The 19,559-nt window shown below is 32.7% G+C and overlaps 2 protein-coding genes across 2 annotated transcripts; one reads left to right on the forward strand and one right to left on the reverse strand.

The window, feature by feature from the left end:
• The first annotated feature begins 2,681 nt into the window (after positions 1–2,681).
• Positions 2,682–7,775, forward strand: LOC139503842 (tereporin-Ca1-like). Its single transcript, XM_071293784.1, has 3 exons — positions 2,682–2,766; positions 5,339–5,592; positions 7,288–7,775. Exons 1-3 carry the CDS (start codon positions 2,733–2,735, stop codon positions 7,690–7,692), a joined length of 693 nt encoding a protein of 230 aa, XP_071149885.1. The 5' UTR covers positions 2,682–2,732; the 3' UTR covers positions 7,693–7,775.
• Positions 7,776–9,260: 1,485 nt separating this feature from the next.
• Positions 9,261–18,298, reverse strand: LOC139503841 (uncharacterized oxidoreductase YtbE-like). The gene is made up of 7 exons (XM_071293783.1): positions 18,209–18,298; positions 16,590–16,791; positions 15,817–15,945; positions 13,516–13,623; positions 12,676–12,894; positions 10,442–10,589; positions 9,261–9,418 (listed from the first exon to the last, which is right to left on the reverse strand). Exons 2-7 carry the CDS (start codon positions 16,778–16,780, stop codon positions 9,359–9,361), a joined length of 855 nt encoding a protein of 284 aa, XP_071149884.1. The 5' UTR covers positions 16,781–16,791; positions 18,209–18,298; the 3' UTR covers positions 9,261–9,358.
• Between the last annotated feature and the right edge of the window lie 1,261 nt (positions 18,299–19,559).

Genomic DNA, 19,559 nt, shown 5'->3' on the forward strand with positions numbered 1-19,559 from the left:
AATGACTACTTTTTTGTTTTTGTTTTTTGTTTTGTTTTTCTAACACTATTAGCAACAGGTCAACTATATTTGGTGTATAGAATTATTGTAAGGTGTATTTGTCTGTCAGGAAATTATCATCTGACCATGATCTCATTTTCATGGTTCATTGATCGATCTTTATTATATATAACTCTTCCTGATTAATATAAAAAAGAAGATGTGGTATGATTGCCAATGAGACAACTCTCCACAAGAGACTAAATGACACAGAAATTAACAACTATAGGTCAACGTATGGGCTTCAACAATGAGCAAAGCCCATATCGCACACTCAGCTATAAAAGGCCCGAAATGACAATGTAAAACAATTCAAAGGAGAAAACTAAAGGCCTAATTTATGTACAAAAAATGAATGAAAAACAAATATGTAACACATAAACTAATGACAACCACTGAATGCTCTTCAACTTTGTACTTTATTTGGCTTTTTTAACTTTTTTGGATTTGAGCGTCACTGATGAGTCTTTTGTAGACGAAACGCGCCTCTGGCGTATATACAAAATTTAGTCCTGGTATCTATGATGAGTTTATTTACAGGCTCCTGACTTGGGACAGGCACATACATACAGAATGTGGCGGGGTGAAACATGTTAGTGGGATCCCAACCCTCCTCCTAACCTTGGACAGTGGTGTAACAGTACAACATAAGAACGAACTATAAAAATCAATTGAAAAAGGCTTAACTTATCAGATGGATAAAAATACAAATACTACAAATACAAGTGGACGTGACCTGGTACATCCAAACAACAAAAAGACACTAAGTACAGATCTGAGAGTACTCGGAGTTACTGACAGCTAGTTCAAAGCCACTATCAACTAATAAAAAAAATCATGCATCTAAGACTAAATACTCAACCCGTACACATCCAACGGATTGAGTGTAAAGACGCCATAAACAGTCAGAGAAAAACATGACCTTGTGCAATGCCAAGATACAGGTATCGACAGATTGTAGATCTATGAATGTGTATATGTATATAACAATAATATTTAGTTTGCTTTTAATTTACTGATAACAAAATTAATATTAGTACCAATGAAAATAATATTTAATGATCTAATTACAGTCATGTGTTGAATTGGTAACCTTTTAGAATAAGTTTATTTAAAGGTTTGATAAGTTTACCAGGATCATTTCTAAATTTTCGGGCACAGTAAACAGTACGGCTGTAAAAATGAGGAGGTGCAATTCCGTTTGAAATAAGTTTTCTACAGGTACAACCAAACTTCAAAACCAAATCTTTATATATGTGGAAGAATTTAGTAAAGGTTTTAAGTAATTTGTGATAACGAAAACCCTGGCTTAATAATTTACCAGTAATACATAGATTATGCTCTTTAAAATCAAAAACGTCACAACAGACATCGGCATAGCGAACGAGTTGTGAAATATAAACACCATAAGATGGTGCCAAAAACATCACCATCCAAAAAGGGAAAATTAACAGTAGGGAACGAAAAATCGTCCCTTTTGTCGTAAATTTGAGCGTGGTGTTTCTTGTGTAAAATCGAAATATTTAAAGCTAGGAAAGGACAGTTTTTAACCGTTTAAATTTGATTTGTTGAAAGTAAGTTCCTTTGGATAAATTTCGGCAGTATATTGAGAAAATTCGTGATTATTTAACGAAAAAATATCATCAAGATAACAGTAAGTGTTGTTGAATTTATCAACTAAATGCAATTTAGACGGGTCTTTACTGAGTTTGGTCATAAACTGTGATTCATTACAGTACAAAAACAAGTCTGCTTTTAAAGGGACGCAATTAGTGCCCATAGGAATACCTAAAACCTGTCGATAAACTTTGTTGCCGAAACGTACATAAATATTATCAAGGAGAAAATTAACAGCTTCAATCTTCTCATCACACCTCCAGTAAGTATATCTAGCATATTTACCTTTCTCATTAGAAGACTTTATGAGTTGCAGCAAATATATTTGCATTCAGATTTACCAAACGACCATTTAATTAAATCGTCAAATTTTGATTGATAAGATAGTGTGGAAGTGTAGTGTAAAGAGTAGAAAAGTCAAAAATGTCAACAGAATCAAAAGGACCATCAAAAGCACGTAATTTATCTAAAACACCCAGAGAATTTTTTACACTCCAAAAATAGATTATTCCACCTTTTTCATATACAATAGTTTATGATAAGCTCTTTGATAGTAGTTAAGGAACTTGTTAAAAGCATTCAAAGATTAGTTGCCGAGATGAAACTATATTTTACTGTTTTTTGTGTAGTTTAGGTAACCAGTACATAGAAGGGACCTTCAAATGTTCAGAAGTAGCCTTAAGCTGTGATGTGGTTATGATATGTTTGTTAACTATATGGCTCTCTGTGGGGCGCATGGACTTGAATGTAGATGAATTTAAAATTTTATTCTTAAGAACGTCCGTGTAGTATTTACGGCATACCACCACCACATTGTTGGCTGCTTTGCAACTGGACATGCTCTTTAATTGGTACGAATATTTTTACTCCTGCTGTTGTCCTGTTGTCCATACCATATTTTTCATTTGATAATATTTAAATGCATGCATATGTTGCATGCACACATTACAAATGTAACCGTGTAACCTTGGTTTGTAATCTAGCAGAACAAATCAAATAGGTTATCAAAATCGTTAGAACAGGAGCAAAAGGTTATCAACATATACCACTTAAACGTAATCCTAACGTCCACAAACATGAGAGTTGACCTTCTGTTATGTTGTCTTACTGGTATGTACGTGCACACTTTTTTGTCAATATTTGCATTGAGCATGCTGAGGAAGTCAAGTTTTTAAATATTTGTATACCCCCGAAAAAAAAGTCTGGGCGTTTTTCAATAAAAAAAAGTACTTTCATGTCCCAGCCACTTTTTAAAAAAATGTGTTTGATCTTTGCAAGTAATTTTTTGTGCAGTCAGTACATTGAATTAGATATATCATTTTTAAGGAAAGAAACAGTTTATTTTTTTAGAGGGATTGATAAGAAATTGATTCCTGAATGGTCCAAAACAACCAAAATGGCATGTCCCTAGACCGCCTGTTCAACATTCATACTCTCAAATATCGTAAAAAAATGTAGAAATAAATATTAATTTTACTTAATATAAGTTCTTTAATAATTCAAAAGTATGTTTAGAGCCAACATATTTTAATAAACAGCTTTTAACATAGGATTTTTTTTATTTTAGAAGGTGTGTCCCTAACACAATGTCCACTACAAAACGAAGTCATTAAAACTTGCTTATAAACAGTTTTATAAAATCAATGTAATTTTTTGTTTGCAAGAGATATAAACATTAGGGTCTTACAAAAGAAGTGATGCTTTTATAACGGCAATTGAACTGTTGGTAAGAAAAATTGAGCACATCAAATGGACCAGAGTGATACCGTATTTTTGTAAATGTCCACTACGAAACGGGTCAAATCTCCTTCAGTAACTGGTTTTAAAATTATGAAAAAAATATCAGTGTACAGCTTAATAACGCTTTTATGAATACAGTAAGTCTTGTTACTATTGCAATATTGGGGTTGTGAGAAAAAAATAAAACATGTGAATACGTCCCCTACGAAACAAGTTTGGGAGAAAAACGTTTCGTAGTGGACACTATATATCACTACCTTGCAGTCTTTTTTTACTCTTTTTTCAATTATCTTCGTGCAAAGCAAATATCAAAGGTTAGTTTCATGTAATTTTTATTATGTTTTTATTAACATAGAATAGGGTTGATGTCAACTACGAAACTTTTTGTCCACTACGAAACGGTTTTGTCAACTACGAAACGCATCAAAATGTCCACTACGTAACATGAGTTGTACCTTCATATGTGAAGTACTGTCTAATCTTTATCGATAATAAAATGGTTCTCCAATTCAGAAAAAAATGAGATTTTTCTAGTATATAAAGTAAACAAACTGGAATTTCTATAGGAAACATTTAAAATTGCAAAAATATGTGTGTTTAGAAGCAGTTTCGTAGGGGAAAAAAGTCCCCTACGAAACAGTACACAAATTATGAAAATAATATCATTTTAAAGAGTATTTAAGATTGCACTTTTTCTTTACAAACAGGTCTATAATAGAGGTATTCAAAATAACTCTTGAAAATAAATTTTAGACTAGTTGATTTTCCAATTTTTTTTAGGTCTGAAAGGAACGCTTTTATTGAAAAACGCCCATATATAAATCGCCATGTCCGATTCTCGATTTGGCAGTCCAATTGTAGAACACAACTTGTAACCGGGTCAACATTTTAAAGGTGGGATATTTGAAATAACGTCATCAACGGCGTCTGTGACATCAATATTTAGCATTTTTAGGTTCAGTCTGTTGTTACGGGACAATTTTTTTCAGAAATCATTACCTTTGTAAAATTTTCTTTCTTTTAAATTTGGATAAATGCTTATCTATAAATAACAAACAGTATCAAGAGCAAAATTTGAAAATATGTTTTGTCAATTTTTCCGTAGTTAAAGGTACCGGTAAATTCAGAAAACCGCTTCAGATGCATTGCATTGATAAATTATGTTTTTTTTTCATTTTACTGTTAGATAGACATTTTTTTTTGTTAGTGCAAACTTTAGCTAGCTATTTAGCAGATTTAATGCACCATGTTGTACATTAGGAAATGACTGTACCAAATCAGAAATATGACAGTTGTTTTTTTAAAATTAATTTGTTTTGTATATTTGAGCTTTTGATTTTGCCATTTGATAAAGGACTTTCCGATTTGAAGTTTTCCTTGGAGTTCGGTATTTTTGTTATTTAACTTAATATTACAGTCAACATTAAGATCCAGTCTCAGTCATTTGATACTTCAAACTATAAAAAAAAATGTGTTCCTATATATAGTATACGGATGCCCCACTTGCGCTATCATTTTCTATGTTCAGATGACCGAAGTTATTACATATGATTGATAAGCATTTGGACAATTACAGAGGGACATGTAATATAAATGCATATTTGTAATTAAATTGCGCTTGTTACAACATTGATAAGGATGACAACTCTGAAATCACTAATGCTTTTCATTTGGCAGATCTAAGATGAAAGGTGGCAAAATTTGCCGAGTCTTGCCTATAATTGTAAGGCATTTGTGATAGCTAAAATCTTCAGAGTTGTTATGCATTCACATGAAACCGAATATAATCTGTGTTACTTGGAAGTTAAGAATATGTGTTGACATAAACGTACTATTATAGTGATTTATAAAACTTAAATCCGTTCACAAAGTTCTATTTTCAAAATGCCTTGAAAAGCAGTTATGTTTTCTTTGAACAAAATTGGATGTTTCTAACTTTCAGGGCTATTTGTCCGAGTGACTGGTTTGATAGACTGGGCAGCTGCTATAGCAGCGGCTGGAACGGCTGCAAGTGCTGTTACTTCCGGTGCAAGTGTTCTTAATGGCCTTTTAGGTGGTTCCGGTTACAGTGTTGCCTGTACGGTGGAAGTAGAAAACTGGACCAAATACCCTTTGATTTACCCCGAATCATACATCAATGGTGGCATTATTCAAGCTCCACCGGTGGTAGTGAGACCAGGACAAAGGGAGCAGTTCGTAAGTAGCAGACTCTCATGACCGGTCTAAACGTTTCTCTATACTATTAACACAGGGAGATGTAGTATGGTTGTCTTATGGTTGGGCAACTCTCCACCAGAAAGCATCAATAAATCACCGTATGACATTAATTTGCGGACACTTGGAACTTTCGAACGAACAAAATATTCAAATTTTCAAACATGTTCAGAATTACGTAAAAAGGTCAAACAGATTTCTTATGCCTTGATAGAGCGTTATTATTGCTGACACAGGACGTCATCGTTGCCATCAATCCACAAGTCATCGTCACAGAAGTATACGATTTTTCAAACTTTCTTTTTCCTTTTTTACTTTGTCTCCTCTTTGTTCACCTATGAAAGCTAGTATTATATTGTATAAACTGTTTGTTTTATATGCATGTCCATTATATTATACTATTATTGTAACTTTATATTGTATTATGGAAAAGACTTCATAAGTATGATTTACTTGTGTCTAATCCATTTTGCTTTAATTCAGCAAATAAAATATGTTTAAACTAATGAACAAAGAGTAAAATCAATAAAGTATAGTCAGCTATCGCAGTCTCTGACATGAAAATAATGTAAAAAATTCAAATGAGGAAACTTCAAACAAAAGTTCTGATTGATGACTTAACAACAAACGAAAAACAATTTGTCAATCAGCAACCTACGACATCCACTTAATTGCAGGTTTCTAATTTTGGACAGGCACAAAGAACGTTACGGGGTTATCATGTTTTAATTAATCATATTCACTATTCAACCCGTCCCTAAAAATGGTGTAACTTGATAAAAAAAACATCAGAAAAAACTGTTAACATCAATTTTAACTGTTCACCAAAATATGGTACCATTTATAAAGGTTTAGCCAAACATAGATCTTCTCAGTAATTAAATTTGTAAAAGAAAATATATTTAAATTCTGTGTGAATAAGTACTGACATCACCCATGTGACCGACAACAGCACATGATATATTAAATTCGATTATAAGATAAGGACTGAATATAAATTCCGATAAAATAGAAATGATCCTGCATACAATTGTTTATAATAGTTTGAATTTCCAATTGACCGTTTTATTGGATAAACTTTTAGCGTTTGTTTGTCCGACCATGTTGTACCACTTAATCAAATTATATAGTAAATGCCACTAATACATAACTTATCTTCATCTTCTTTGAACTTACAATAAAGTTTGCAACAAAAGACAAATAAGAAATATACATTATTATTATCGACTCCTAGGAGTCGATATTAGAAGGACAGTCAGTGCGTGAATTTTTCTTGCTACCTGATTGAAAGATATTACGAGACGTGAATAATCAAAGTTTATTGATTGGTTAGGACAATCCAAACCTAGTAAATGTCCTTCAATCCCGTAGAGTATCGGATTTGTCCTCTCTATTTTAGCAATTAGATTTTGCCTGGCATCAATCATGCATATTCATGATATTGGTACACAGGTAACTTTTATCTATAAATAGTCGAATCTTCTGGAGTTTCGTAAACAACAACATTAAACGATATATACTACTTCATAACATGTGGTAAAAATTGTTGATTGATGCACGTGCTATTCTAGTAAATGAATTAATCTACAAAGCGAGAGCACTTTCCATTTTCATCAGCTAAGAGTCGACTAGCCCTTTTTGAAAGGCTAATGCTTGTATTTTATATTTCATTTGCAGGTAGCACACAAAACCGGAAATACTGCTACAGGTACATACGGAACTGCATCCTGGTTGATATCGTCTACTGGTAAGAGAGCAGTCGTCATGTGGAGTTGTCCATACAGTTTTGATTTACACAGCAACGAACTAGGCGTTGGGCTAACAGATAAAGGAGTAACACAACATAAAGACTGGTTCCAGCAAATGGAGACTGGAACAAGCGGCTCTGGTTTAAATTTCCGACGCGGAGAATATTACCAACATACTAAAACAATATCAATAAAGGACAGCCAATTCGAGGTCACTGGAATAATGGGGACCAGTCATAAAGCTAAAGCTCGTATCATCGTCCGACCGTTTGAGTTAAATGATCTTGCAGACTCGTTGAAAGTTCAGGTTGAGAAAGGACCTATTGTTGGGTAGCTTCATTATTGTACAATGGTCGATGTTTTATTGGATTTCCATATTACTGGAAAAAACCTTCAGTAAAAATTGTTAGACAGTCATTAAGGTTTATGACTCCTTCTGTAGCCATTTTTGTAAGAATTTTTCAAACTTCAATTGTATCAAAACTACAGATATAATGAATAATAGAGATAGGCCATTTAGTACATATACCAAGGGGAAACTTGTTGGAAAGCATAATTATTTACTGTTTCATTGCATTTACTAGAAAAAGAGTACTTTGTGGCAAATGAACCAAGATTTTTATAGAAATCCACAGCCTTCAATACAGAGATTTTCGTTATAAAATTTGAAACATAGATAACCAACTTGCTTTTCTATGATGTGCTAGTGTTCATTTTCTACAAAATGTTGTAACTAACCTGAAAATTCCGAAATACCTCGTGCTGAATCATTAAATTCGAGCGCACCCTTAAAGGTGTACTTGATTTGTTCCATATTTGTATGTGTTTAAACCAATAACTACATTAATAAACTTGTTTTTAGGAAATCAATGCTAGCACTGCTTGCAATAATCATATACCTATCAGTCATCAAATTGCCAAATATGAGAGTACTAGGATAAAGGCTGTGGATTTTCTATAAAATTTCCATATGTTTAGCATTGAATCAACACAGGCGGTTTTTAGTTATTCCTGTTTATTTTTACTGTCAGATTTTAACATATCACTCCCGATTAGGATCTGAGCATCCTTAGTATGTTTGAGTAGCTTAAAATGTTCCACTATTGGAATGTTTACCACTATTTTTGTATTCTTGTAACTAATTTCAACCAAAAGCGCTTCGGACACATGGAATTTGTAAAGTGCTGTATTCCCTTGTTTACATTACTAGGAAATCAGGACCTTATTACCCTTCGGGAGTTTAACCCAAATTTTTGATGCGGTTCGTGTTGCTCATTTTTTTCTTTTTCTTTCTGTGTTCGGTTTCATTATATTGGTTGTTTTCGTCGTTTTTTGTTGGACTTTTATTGTTTTTAGTTTGGTTTTGGTTGTACTCTTGGTATATTCTTTATTATTTACTTTATATCTCACATATACTCTGGTTTAGCTATATTTACATACTAGTATACATATATACACGCATGAATTCAAACATGGATTTCCTTTTGTTTATAGTTATATGTATATGATCGTATATCTTTTGCACACATGCAGTTATATGCAAGGCCGTTCATGCTAGTATGTTAATTGTATCTTTGGACTTTTCGTAATTTGAATGTTCTTTTCAGTATGTTATTTTTAAAATACGATTTTTTATCTAACCGATATAAACATAAATGTTACAGCTAACGTCCCTATAATCGGTCTTTCGGTAAAATTGATAATTATAAAGTGAAATTATCAGATATTAAACAAATACTACAATTTATATCCACTCAGCAACAGTTTTAACATTAATCAATAACATATTTCATTTTAATGTTATTCGTTGATCTAATCCAACCATAAACTACATTCTTAAAAATAAAGCAAACATTTAAGTTGTTAAACAAATTGCGAAATAGTATCTCACAAATAAAGAAACTAATGCCTAGTAGTTTATTAACTCTAAATTCAAAATTACAAATTATACATATTAAACTATATTTTAAACAATATCAGTTTAATTTCATCATCTTTCTTTAGCCAGTCCAAGGCATTTTACAAGGATTCCAGGTACATGACTTGTCAGGGAAACTATTCTGTAAAATAAATTGTAATCATATAAAACAATTTGTTTATAATATGGCATGCTTAGGGACGACATCAAAAGATCAATGTAAGATAAAAAAAACACTTAATTCAAATAGTTTGGGGTGGGGGGTTGAACTGCTGCAAGATTTGGTTATCCGACATTAATTTTTACATATATCCATATGGGTCAATCAATTTTTCCCAAATTAAGTTAAGAGGGGGGTGAGGGGGTCAGTGAAAAAACTATGTGAATTAACTTTCTTATCCTTCATTGAACTTTTGATGTCGTCCCTTAGGATTTAAACAATAGACAACTTTCGAGTTCGATGCATTTCCGCCAAAAACTTTGGTTATGGTGCACATCATTCGTGCGTTTAGGGGTGTTTAGTGTGACAATCTGTATACACGAGGCAATCGGATTAAAATTTCCTATCCTGACTCGAAGTGGCTGCGTACTTGTACATTCCGCACAGTCTAACGGAAATTACACTTTAGCAGGGGTTTTACTGACAATCGGAAGACGAGCAAAAGTAACAATATTTCTATTACCAAGTCACCTCTGAGGGTCCTTGACTTATTAGTAGTTGTTATATGTTGTCGATATTCCAGTTTGTTTTTTCGGAAAATTAATATGAAAGTCATTGTTAAGAAAAACACAGACTATCAAGATTCCAAATAGCATGAGGCATTATTTAATGTCGATCTCTTTCTTAATATCACGATAACTATGCTACGCAAGATCGGCTTTATGTTCTCAGGTGTTTTACAAAATAATGCCAAGCTATAATCAAGATCAAATGTACTTTCCGTTTAACACTCCTCTCATACATCTTGTTCAAGAATATAACTTTGAGAATGAAACCGGGAATTGAGTCAAAGAGACAAGACCCCACCAAAGAGTAGAAAACAGCCCAAGGCCACAAATGGGTCTTCAACACAGCTAGAAACCACGCACCCAGCTCCGTGCTTCGGTTTCAGCAAGAAATTTGTTTTCAGTAATTTGATTTCAATTTTTTAACCCATTAACTTACTAATACGGCCATATCGTCATCCGCTATAGTCCAATCAAATACTTTCATGTTCTCATCTATTCGATTTGGTTTTCCAGATTTTGGTATGGTAATAAACCCATGTTGTATACTCCATCTTATAAGGATCTGTGCTGTTGACTTGTTGTACCTATAAAACATGAGATTACTTTATCATTTTCCCTTTCTTCATGAAAAGAGAGAGGCGGAGGATACCAAAGAGACATTCAAACTCATAATTAAAACAAAACAAACAAAATATTTGTTTAAGGTGGTACCCAACACTTTCACTAAAATTAATTTGGCTCGTTTAATTTTCATAAAATTTTGATAAAGTATTTACTTTGACCCTTTAACCAAAATATATAAATTTCAAAAATTTTGAACCAACCATTTTATCAGGTAATATATCAGATTGACAAACACCAATTTTGATCATTGAGAAGCTTAATATTCCCTTTACAACACAACGTTATTAAAACGTTTGGCTGATTTTATAGAGTTATCTCCCTGTAGTGTTAGATACCACCTTAAGACTAACAACAGTATAGAAAACACAATACAGGAAAGAAACTCAACGATTCGCTATAAACCTTATACAAATCTCACTATTTTAGTTGTCATGAGCAAACAACGTGTACAACTAGTGAACTAGGAACTGGTGAGCCAATTATGTTGAACTTTAAGTTGATGCATTGCCTCACATTGATGTTTTTGACTGGTATTCTGTATGAAGTCTAAGATTGAAACTTGGAACATCTGTAAACTACCGTCAGTCCTTACTTACATTCCCGAGTAGAGTCTACGTATTTTTTTCTCACGATCATAGTGCTCTCGGTATTTTCTTAAAATACCTTTCACACAGCGTAATCATTTTTATACTAGCTAAAGGTTGCATGAAAATACTAGTCGATTCCGTTTAATCTTTTTTCAACATATACTGCAAGAATGTGTACTTTGTGGCACACTTATTGCTTGCAAGGCAAATTCAAACTCGCAATCTTCGCGTTCTCTAAAAAATTATGAATGAATTGGTCGTCTTTGGCAATCAACATCTTCAAAAATTCATGTATAAAGCTGTTGCATCAACCTCTTAAAAAAATCATTTATCAAACATTAGCATCAACCTCTTGGAAGATTTAAATATCATAGCTGTGGTAAAGTAAATTAAAAAAAATGGACAGTAAGGACAACTTATTTTAAAGTGGCATGCTAAAACATCTGATAAAATGTTTGCTCTTGAACGAATGATGTGTAATGTAAATGTTCCGGACCATATGAGTATTTGGACCATACGCGTATGGTCATGACCATATGGGTATATACTCATATGGTCGGGGTAATTAACATTCTGTTACAGCTGACTTGTAATACTTCTAAACTCTACATATGGTATGACCGCTCATTAAAAAGACGCTATCATATAGGTAATTTGATTATAATATTATGATAAAAAGATTAGCTAAATAAAAATTAGAAGTTTCACAAAGTGTATTTTAGTTACTTGCCAAAATTACATTTTATACCGATGGTCATTACCGATGACAAATGCCGATTTGTTATTACGGGTCAATTGCAATATGTCGACTTAAATAATTAAATTCCAAAAATTGCTTAATGAACTGTTACACAAGACGTTACTGGAAAGTAACGTAATTTATTTTAAATGTCTTGTGAATATGGTGTATTGCAGTCATTTTGTGATATTTGAGATCTAGTAAGAGCTTCTCAAAAACACCGTAGAGATCAGAATGGGCAAAGACATATCACTGTACACAGCTGCAAAAAGACTAGCTTTTCCCTACCAAAACTCACAAAAGCAAAAAAAAGCCATGATACCGTGTGTTAGTAAATGTCATCCCAATTCTACATGCAAGAATGTAACTAGCGATGAAAACTAACTATTGCATCAATATTTAATTTTTACGTAATTTTGAATTATAAAATTAACAAACTGTCATGTAACCATCATTGTTTTTTAGATAAAGTTTTTGTATTAAATTCAAACGTTTATAATGTAATTTGAAAAAAAATATTTAAATGGTCTAAATACTCATATGGTCCGGTCCGTTAAAACCAAACGAGTATTATACTCATATGGTCCGACCATATGAGCATACGCGTATGGTCGGACCATATGAGTATACGAATATGGTCATGACCATACGCGTATGGTCCAAATACTCATATGGTCCGGAACATAAATAAATAACAATATAAGAACAAACCATACGTACTTGTTAGCAATTTTCACAAGTGTAGGATCATCAAATCGTTGTCCTTTAACCAAAGGAGAATATCCCATTACGGTAATTCCCTTCTCTCGACAGTATTTCACTATTTCCGATTTCTGTTGCCATGGATGCAGTTCAATCTGGTTCACTGATGGTGTTGGAAGCCCAGCAGATTCTAAACCCTCCAAATGTTGAACCCCAAAATTAGAAACACCTACTGATCTGTAAATCAAAAGATAAACAGGAATACAAAAACCATATTCAAATTGCCGACATTGTGTGCAATTTTTTTTACTTTTGAGCTCAATGGAGAACAACTCCTCAGTAGGACAAAACAGGTGGTACAAGCATTGTGTGTTGTGTGATATCGAACATTGTGCGTACATTAAAGGGGTACTACCTACGAGATATATACACTTTATTCTTTTTGTTCAATATATGATCGATTAGAAAGAAAAAAAAACGTATTTTCGTGTGTATTTGATTTCGTTGTTATAAAAAATGCATACACGCCTATATTATTTGTGATTCGACGTACAATGTCAGCACAAACTTGTATCCCATGAATAATAATTGTCTGGTAGCAGTCGACATTCATATCCTTAGTCCTAGTTGATCCTCTTTGCTGAACCTACCTATTGGTTTTATAAAACTATATAGAAAAATATGAAAAAGCTGGTTGCTCGTATGATTTTCCTATCCTTTACGTGGAACTGACGATTCCGCGAATTCCTGTCTCGTTTTTCGTCTGTTCTTATTTAGTATCTTCATTTTTCCTGCCTCATGATGTAATAATAAACTTTTTAAAATATCACATCTTCCTATATCTATGACATCCATTACCTGACCAGACCTTTCTGTTTCAACTCTAGCATAGCTTTGTATGTTTCCACAACTTGACCACTGCTTGGTGAATGTATCAAATACAGATCTACGTACTGTAAATCAAGCCTTGAAAATAACACATATTTAGGATTTAGATCTTAGTAAAATGGACGTACATAACCCCATAAAATATGTGGAACGTTTACTTCCGCGTTTATCTTAAATACGTTCTAAACCTTTTTAGCAGAGACATGAAAGAATACAAACATTGATTACTAATGCATTAATGGTTTGAATTGCTTTTTTAACAAAATGTCTTCGTCAAATATTTATAATTAAAACATTTCGCATTATCTAGGTTATCTGAGACAAAGACATCACTTTTAATAGCTTCTTTGATGGGTCGAGTCGTGTTACTCAATCTACAGTTTTATATTTTGTGTTTTGTGTCTTTTTTGTTTTTGTTTTTTCCCATTGCGTTATCAGTACGTCCTTGACTTGTGCGTTTTTGTAACCTTGTGGTATTATCTGCCTTTCTTTAATTAATAAACAAACCATTTTTTTCAGTTCCACTCAGTTCAGTTTGACAAAAATAGTGAACGAAAAACAAATATGGGAACCACTAAATTACAGGCTTGGAACAAGTACAAATACAAATTTAACATTTATAGATTAATATAAAAAAAAAGAAGATATGGTATGATTACTGTGTTTAACAGCATATCATTAAAAGCGGTAAAAATAGCAAGCATGTAATTAGCATATCAAAATTCCTTTTGGTTCATTTAGATGTTTTATTCTCAAAACATTCACTTGATTATTCTAGTGTCTAAAGTTAAAAGATGTTCCAATGGCTTTAAATTTTTTCATTTAAAGATTATAAACTTTTCATTGAAGTGCATAAACGTGTTTGCAACATTCTAATAAACGTGTTTGCAACATTCTAATTATAACATGTAGCTCATTTCAAAATGCATTAATTAGATGAGTAGCAAAATTATTTATTTTTACAGTTGACGCATGTTTCTGTGCGTTAGCTATGCAAACTACTGGCAATTGTTTAAGGAATGACTGTAATATTTTTTCTGTCTATGAAGAAATAACATAAACAATTTGGTGCACACTGAATAACGCGCGTAGCGGGTTATTTAACAATGTGCACCACATTTTTTATGTTATTTTGAATAGACAGAAAAAATCTTACAGTCATTTCTTATAATTTAATTCTAAGTTCCATTTTAAACCGTAGAAAACCATGAAAAAATGTTGATGACGTTACGGTCACATGACTAAATTATGTCTATGGTTTGATAACAAAATAACGTAAGCCAATCAGAAGACGCGTTACATCCAAAATTAAATTATAAAAGAATAATTGTTTACATCTCTACATGTTAAACTGCTATTTACAAAGCTACTATGTTATGTAATCTATGAATATTGTGTTAACAAAAATTATAAAAAAATACACATCTATTTCCATGAAAAGCCATCTGTAAATTGTGGATAGGTGCAAAACTTACTATGGAGTTTGTTTGGTTACTATGGAGTTTGTTTGACTGTGTGGAAGTATTATTACAGAGGCATATACAGTCACATATTCTATAGTATTTGATTATTTAAAGATTCACGTAGGGAAAGTTAAAACTACAATGATCTTTACCAAACATATTTTTTTCATTGAACTCCCTGTGGGACTTTACATGTACCGTATGTCTAGTATGAATTTGTAGGTTGCCTTTATGATGCATTCATATATATTATAACTTGAAACTCTGGCGTGCGATCCACCCTTGTTCAATCCGATTTTTTTAGTCCTGATCTTGAGCGGATTCCTAAAGAAAAAATCTGAGGACACGAATACCCGTGCATAAGCTTTGTATTATTCAAATATATAATAGGTACATGCCTCTAGAACGTTAAGTAATTCACTGCCAAAATTCAAATTCTGTCTGCGTGTTGTGATTCTTATCATTATGTTTGAATTTCATAACATTTGGATAAGGAAAGACACTGTTAAAGTGCGTAAACGACGCAAAAAATATGGGCGATTTAGAGCTAGACATGTTTGCTCTATGCCCCTGTAAAGTATGACACCTGTCTTTTGTTAAACATTAAATTGGTCCCGTTTTGTTTGGCTTGTCTGGCTTGTTTTACAAGATTACTGTTTCATTGACATATGACCCAGATCTTCATTTATTCGATGTATAAATGATGGTAGGTATATATATATGTATAATAGATTTGTGTTTCTCACTTGAATAGCGGCTTCCAAAACCAAAAATAATAATATAAAATGTTGAATAAAGAATATCTTACATTTTCAAGCTGCGGTTAAATATTTTCTTACACCGACTGTATCCATTATCCCATAACTTGGTGACAACGAATACGTCTTTTCGATCAAATCCGGATTTCTTTATACCCATACCGACATCGGCTTCATTTCTAAAATGCAATAATTTCAAATTAAAACCCGTATGTACCGCACGACATGATTTTGTAAAAAAAGGATCTTGATTAAAAGCCTCTCATCTATTTGTCTTATTTTCGAAAGAATTTTTAACTATTTTTATCCATTTTGTCCATTAATATATCCTTTTTATTCCAGCTACCCATTTTTCTTTTCATTTTTTTTCATTTTTCTTTCTTTACTTTTTTGCCTTTTAATATTCTTCACTTTTCGCCAATTAATACTGCTTAATATATGAACCCCTTTCAGACCTCTAAAGTAATTCAGGATGTCGATTTCTTAATGATTGCAACTTTAAGTGATACGCCCTCATTTTTCGTGGCCCCTGTATCCACCCCCTGTTAATCAGAAGCTTAAAAAATATTTAATATAATGGGTTGCTGTCTTTTGAATATCCATGTTATTAAAATGTGTCCATCTAATGATAAATATAGTCATGCTAATACAAAAACAAATATCTCGCCAACAAAAGATAAATGGGTGGTGCCTACCGACCGTGCCAGGGCTGTATTGCCAGTCAAGGTCGTCAAAAACTTTCATTTGTTGTTGGGTGGTGGCAAATATCAAGGAAATCACCAATCCCTAATAATTATATACATGTTCATGTACATGTACCAACCCATAAAATTCAGCCGTATCTATTAGTTGATATCCTTTCGATAGAGCGTACTGGACTGCTTTTTCTGCCACTCCTCCGCTCCCAGACGATGCTTCATACATACCAAGACCAAACATTGGCATACACACTCCATCGTTTAAAGTCAATCTAGAGGTTATGTCTGTTGCAATAGATACCATTCTTTTCGTCATAATAAACTATCCTAAAATTGAACAAAAAACACAACCATTGCAACAAATGAACTTCCGTTACTTAAGTTAGCGTAATATTTCCGACAGAACGTACCGCAAAATTTATTGTGTAGATTATTAATTTAACATAATATTTCCAACAGTCATTGAATGTATACAGAAAAGATAGTGAGCAAAGTGTATCCTAGATGATAGGTTTTATGCACATTGATATCTATACATATGTTTGTCTTGACAACGACAAAGTTTATAATTCGCCTTGTTGACTATTAATATTTTCCCCAATAATCATGATAATCAGAGAATCTTTAAATCATCTCAAATTGTAATAATTGAGAAACACTTTATACCAAAGCCACGCCTAAAAATAGTTTGGTGGCTAAAACCCTACCCAAAGGTAGAGAGATGTGGGCAGGAAAGCATTTTGTTCGGCAAATGTATTTTAGTCTTAATTGATGCCTATCTGAGTGACTAAAAAAAACTTCCACATCAATCATGAAAATAAAAGATGGTTTTTTTTTCTAGGTAGGCACGGTTAGTTCTTAAAAGTCGTAAAAAATGCAAACAAAACAAATCTCCAACTTGAACGTTATCTCAGATCTTCAAAAGATAACGTATAAACAATTAATCAATATTTCTATCTGTTAAATATAATGTCATTAATCTAAATGTTATTGTTTAGTCTATATTTTACAAACTTTTCAGTACCACAAAGTCAAGATACTAGAAGTCCCCTACTACATGTCCTAATTATTGTAATTTATACATGTATCTTTGCAATAACCGTAATTACTTGATACAAGTAAGATAGATGATAGATAATACATTTAATTCCAGGCTAACGCCCTCGTGACGTCGGTGTTTCCAATACCTCTGTACCATATAAAGTATATCGTTTTGAAAAAAAATTAACCGAAACGAGCACGGGGGCTAATAAGTGAAGGGCCTGGTGGGTTATTTCCGTTCTTTGTGATCGGTGCATTTTCGCTATCGTGACGCGTTTTTCTACAGATTTGTTTTTATATTTTCGTGATCCGTGATGATGGAAATTTATTTTCTCAATCTGTTTATCGTGATTGACAAAAAAATCAACTCATGACTTGTGATGAACCCCACCCCCCTTTCTGCAATCGCTATCCTACATTGGCATTTTATATAGAATAGCGACTGTCATTGACAGTTAAACCTCATCTGACGCACTAAATAAGTCATTTTATTGCTTGGCAAAATTTTGGTGTGTAATTCCCTTGTTCTATATTTTGACATAAAGAGCGAAACGTTATTTGAAAATACTAGACAGACATTTAAAAGAATCATTATACCGTAGAAGCTGAAAATTGTCATGCCAACAGTGATCCTTCTCAATTAGAAGTTTCTACTTTCCTTATCAAGCAAGATTCATTAATAAATTATAGCTTGTTATCTCACCTTGTAAAATGAATTGGTTTGTTTACATTCTACTTTCACTTTCACTTCACAAAATTACTCCCCTTTAGTAAACCTAAATACCAAAATGAATAGTGTCTAACATTTAACAAAAAAGAACCCTTGCCAATATCACTCTTACAATAGTGTTTATTTGACATTTATTTTGGAGGGTTCGGATGGGGTTTACAATAGGCTTTATTTAGAATAACTTGATGTGTAAAACATAGAGAATATAAAAAGGCATAAAAAAAAATAATGGATAAAAAACAGAATTATGGCCCGGTGTTCTCAAATAAAAAAAAAATATGCAAAAATTAAGAATAGAGAAAAATGACATAAACAATATTAAACTTAAGAATGAAAAGATGGCCCCCTTTTTCCCCACCTGCACTAAGTCTTACTCCCATTCAGTTAATCATCTATAAAAAAAATTATAGAAGTTGTATGATTGCCAAGGAGACAGATTTTCACAAGAGACCAAATGACACAGAAGTTAATAACTACATGTATAGGTCATGACAAAATAAACGTTACAAAATTAAAAGTGTACAAAAATATGAACGAGAAAAAAAAACATTTTACACGGCAACAAACATGACAAACGACAACAACTGAATTGCAGGCTCTTTACCTGTAACGGGCACATACATACATCATGTGGCTCGATTAAACATAAAAGCAGGATCCAACCCTCCCCTTTTTTTTACCTGGGACAGCGGTGTAACAGTACAACACGTCAAGATAAAACTATAAAAGTAAGTTGAAAAAGGCTTAACTCAACATACGGGTACAAATAGAAGATCATTAAAAAAAACCACACAGAGTGTACGTGGCATGATACTTGTACACCCAAACAACAAAAAGACACTAGGAACAGATCTGAGAGTACTTGCAGTAACTGACAGAAAGTACGAAGCCAAAACCAACTAATAAAATATCATGCATCTAACATATATTATAATAATTAGCCTTCAAGTTGCATTAGGTGTCCGACTGAATTTTCCGCGCAAACAATAATAATATGATGGGTTTTTGACTTAAATCGGCAAATACCTCATATTATAATTTAGGATGCTCTAGAAACTGTGGGATATATGCAAATGAGACAGCAATCAAGCGATAAACATAATCAATTAGTTGCGAATAATTCTTTTTATCTTTTTAAGACAACTATGGGTGACGTATTACACTTAACAACATATGGTTTACTTTTACAAATTGTGACTTGAATGGAGAGTTGTCTCATTGGCAGTAATATCACATCTTTTTGAAAATTTGTAACCGTTATTTGATAATTATGTGTGGGGTCGTATTTATTCTTTTTTCTTTGTATACACATGTTTTGTGTACC

This window comes from Mytilus edulis, chromosome 14, assembly GCF_963676685.1.
Source record: "Mytilus edulis chromosome 14, xbMytEdul2.2, whole genome shotgun sequence".
NCBI lineage: Eukaryota > Metazoa > Mollusca > Bivalvia > Mytilida > Mytilidae > Mytilus > Mytilus edulis.